This window comes from Patiria miniata, unplaced genomic scaffold (assembly GCF_015706575.1).
Source record: "Patiria miniata isolate m_02_andy unplaced genomic scaffold, ASM1570657v1 HiC_scaffold_19, whole genome shotgun sequence".
NCBI classification, from domain to species: Eukaryota; Metazoa; Echinodermata; class Asteroidea; order Valvatida; family Asterinidae; genus Patiria; species Patiria miniata.
Window position 1 is genome coordinate 5,799,678 of NW_024037057.1, and position 4,120 is coordinate 5,803,797.

General features: G+C 40.8%; 1 protein-coding gene across 1 annotated transcript in view; it reads right to left on the reverse strand.

Moving 5' to 3' along the window:
- The window catches only part of LOC119725506 (calcineurin-binding protein cabin-1-like), a 52,279-nt gene extending 49,296 nt beyond the window's left edge, over positions 1 to 2,983 (reverse strand). Inside the window, exons 1-2 of the mRNA XM_038196919.1 lie at positions 2,884 to 2,983; positions 854 to 1,037 (exon numbers count right to left, since the gene is read on the reverse strand). Of these exons, the coding sequence (XP_038052847.1) occupies positions 854 to 925 (72 nt within the window). The 5' untranslated portion in view covers positions 926 to 1,037; positions 2,884 to 2,983. The remainder of the gene's footprint in view (positions 1 to 853; positions 1,038 to 2,883) is intronic.
- Positions 2,984 to 4,120: the final 1,137 nt, after the last annotated feature.

Here is a 4,120-nt window from a genome sequence, read left to right on the forward strand (position 1 = left end):
TGAGATCGAAAGTGTTTGATTTTTCCGGAGGGAACAAAACCGGAGGGCCCGGAGAAAAACCCTCGTGGCACAGGAGAGAACCAACGCACAACTCTACTCACATGCGATCCGCGGCCAGGATTCGAACCGTGGTCACCTTGGTGAGAGGCGAGCGCTTTACGCACAAGCCACCCATGCCACCCTAATTATCGAGTGGAGCGCCGTGGCCTCGTGGTCTGGAGCATTGAATTTATGGTTTGCAGTTTATTCGGGCGATTCACAATGCAGTGCGCCACCAAGAGTTCGCCACGGAGAGTTCATTTTTTCCAGGGCATTGTGGGAGATGGTCGACAAATTCGCAGTGCGGGACATTTGAAATTGTTCGTTTTTCCGGTTAGTAGTTTCGTAAGCGTACGATTCGAGTATCTGTTTGGCCCTTTTCTTTTCTTGTTATCAATATGGTGTTTTTTGTAAGGCAGCTGAACGCTATGCCCTAGTCTATAACAAATAAGCTCAAATTGTCTACCGACACTCGTTCAAATGGGCCGTGTTTTGTCGACCGTAAACTTGAAAAATGGATTCTCCATGGCAAACTTTTGGTGGCGCACTGCATTGTGAATCGCCCGAATTCTGCAGGTTGTGGGTTCGAGTTCAGCCTGGGGTTATGGTGCGTGTGCCCTTGGGCAAGGCACTTTGTCACTCGTTGCTTCTCCCCACCCAGGAGTAAATGGGTACCTGTGAGGGCAGAGATGGTTATTGTGATTGATTTAAGCTGCTTTGCAGCATCAAGCTGTATACTCCCCAGGGAGCAATCCTCTAAATTCCTCCACTTTGGCAAAGAGGATTTTGAAGGAGTTGGGGCGTTAATACTCACATCTTCAGAGGCGTCATCTCCCTCTCTTCCTTGGATCCTCTGGGAGTCCTTCTTCTTGATGAGTCTTGGCATGGTGCCTTGATTTGACTGCTGTCCGTAAAAGTGCAGCAAGGCACGGGAACTCTGTGTAACGCTACTAGTTTTGGTACAATGTATAGTACTAGTAGGCTTATTTCTTGCTCACCTAAAAAAAAAAAAAAAAAAAATGTAGGATAAATATTTAGTAGTCATTTATTCAATGAATCTAACAAACATTTCTATTAAAGGGAAAATACAACATTTGCAAACATCAAAAAATAAAACTACCAAATCGTTTTGAAATACCTTGCTGGACTGTTAGTGAATGACAGTGTAAAGCATCCTGTAAAATCATGGCACCTGGTATACTGTCATTTTCAAGAAAAGTGGTATTTTTGTATCAATTTCCAACGCTGATCGGCCGATCAGCGTTGGAAAAAAACTGGCTTTTTTTTCAAATACTGGCCCCAGTTGACCATCGCACTTGTTTGCAATTGATTACACACCTATGAACGGGTACAAGCCAGCTAGACTGGTTCCCTGACCTTACAATTCCCCAATGTATGTAAACTGCTCTGTTTCTTCTTAAATGGAGTCAGGGAACCAGACTACAGGAAAATGATTGTTTTTCTTGGTTTTTATAGCATTTTTGAACCCAAAACCTCAAAAAAGTCAGTGTAACTATATTTGCTATATATTTCCAACCCCCCAATTCCATCCATTTCTGAAAATTACAGCAAAAGCAAATGATGTATATTCCCTTTAAATGAAGCACGAAACTTGCATGACCTGTAAAAGGCTGTATAAAGTGTTAGATAATAGCCTACTCACTCAGCTCTGACTATATTCAGTTCAATACGCACATGTGCACAACAAGATTCAAGAAAACAAATTGGGATTAACGCGGCAGATAAATGCATTCAAGGCTATGGGGGAAGTGGTAACTGAACCTGCATTCTGTGCAATTTTTCGTGCAATCGAAAAAATGATGGAAAGTCCCGTTTTCACAAAATTTTGGACGCACAAGACACCTAAATTGGCAAAAAAAACTTTGCTGTCCAAAGCTTTTTGGAAACAATTCCATACTGCCATTACTGGGGCACCACTCATGTTCCTTAATAAAAAATATGACCTGAAAAGTACCAAAAGGTGTAAATCTGATGAAGAAACACTATTTAAGGAGGCAACAAATTCTTGTAAATACTCTTCACTTTTTCTGCCATGGCCCATAGCATAGTCATACTATACTTTGTGCAGGAGGTCCGAGTTGGTGGCCTTGTGTGGAATTCTTTCCATAGACTTTTGTCAATTCTAATGACACAGTCTTTTATTTGTAATTTAAAACAGTTTCTTGGGGTAGAAATTACGATTTTCATACGCGTTTTACAGTTGATGCCGTGTGATTTAGTGCAACTTGCGCACTCATTGCAGTGAATGCGCAAGTTGCGCTAAATCACATGGCAAAAACAAAAGACAAAAGACATGTCTTTTGTTACTTTCAAATTCAAAGAATGAAGTGGCTATCGTTACGGCACTCGCTGTTTAGCGCCCTCTACGATACTTTTTTGATACGCACGCAGGTATATAATTATTTGTTTCCACACGTTTTAGCGAACAGTGCGACAGCTCAGCCGATAGAGCTTAGAGGATAAGATTTTGCACCGCGAGGTTGCGGGTTTGAATCTCAGTTTTGCACTCGAATTTTTTTCCTTTTCTAACCTGAGGCTTTGGAGGATTTTTTTTATAAGGGAAATAAAGTCCAAATTTCATAACGTTCAAATTCACCTTCTAATTTTATATTTTCTTGTCATGTTTTTATAAAAGTTGCAGTCTATCGTAACGATAGAAAATGGGAAATGCGTTTCGGCTGCCGTAACAATAGCCACTGCGTTCAAAGAAAGTGGGAAACTAGATCAGTAATCACCAATAGGCCTAATCACTTTTAATCACTTTTTTAAGACAAGCATTTCGCGTTTAAAACCCGTATATTATCTATTTCCCCTGCCACTTACAATTCTAGAAAGCCGCTGGCGCTGTTCCAAAGTGCCACACTTTCTCCATTCCTGACAAAAGACGTTCCAAGGAGAGCGCCATTTTGGATAATTTCGCATTTTCACCACTTGAGGGCGTAATGCACTGACTGCGGACCCGAAATGTACCACGACAAAATTAGTACCCCATTCAGATCAAAAGACCTTCAAACTTCGAAAAACAATACCCTTTTTCATTTTTTTTAAAAATTGATAAGCGCTATGAAGATATGATTGATACTCGATCAGTTTTAATCATTCAAATGTTTTTTTTTTATTATAAGTCCGCGCATTAATAGCCAACTACAACAAAAATAAAAATAGTAGTCTTACTGCAAGATGTAAAAATATCTTCATTTTATTTCATATTTCGTAATGGAGTATGATACAATTTATTGCTGAGTAAAAGCCATTACGAATATTAAGCCTACCCAAATTAGTTAGGCTCAAGCTTCACAGAACGAGCTTCTCACGTAACAAGTGGTCAAATAGTGATAGAAGTATAAAGCTGGATAAGAACGCAAAATGTTTGTTTTACTGACAGTACAGTGCAACTAAGACAACTCGGACGCGCCTGCAGTTCGCTAATAAAGGTTATTTTCCTTCAAAATTCGGCCTTATATGCATTGTAGATACCCCGGGTATAATTCTGTCAAATTTTAAATTAATTGCTGGGAAAATGCTGCTTTTTCTTTTCATTTGTTTGCTGACAGTACAGACAAACTACTAACCGACCGACCGACCGACCGACCGACCGACCGACCGGCAGGCAGGCCGGCCGACCGCCGATCCGACCGACCCGACCGACCGACTGACCGGCTGGTTCGGTTTAAATGGCCGCGATTCAGATCGGTTGTAGAATGCTCATCATCAGTCTGCACAACTCAACTGGACTATAAGATATTAATAAATGCCTGAAATTTGGTATAAAGGACGATACACATTCTGCTCCTGCTGGGTAGACAATCGCCACCACGGGTATTATGTTATTTGCGGGCGCGTGGTGGCTAGCGGACGCATAATATTATGGTGCCCCTTAATAATTGCGCTATAATTCAAATTTGAAAAAGTGACAACCAGGAATCAAGCAATTGCAGAGAACTTACATCCCTAAAACAAACTCTCACCAAAATTCATTTACAAAACAGCTATAAACATTGCACTGCCTTTTACGACGTTCCCCACGTAAAATATTGCATGTGAAATCATTCAGTCTCAT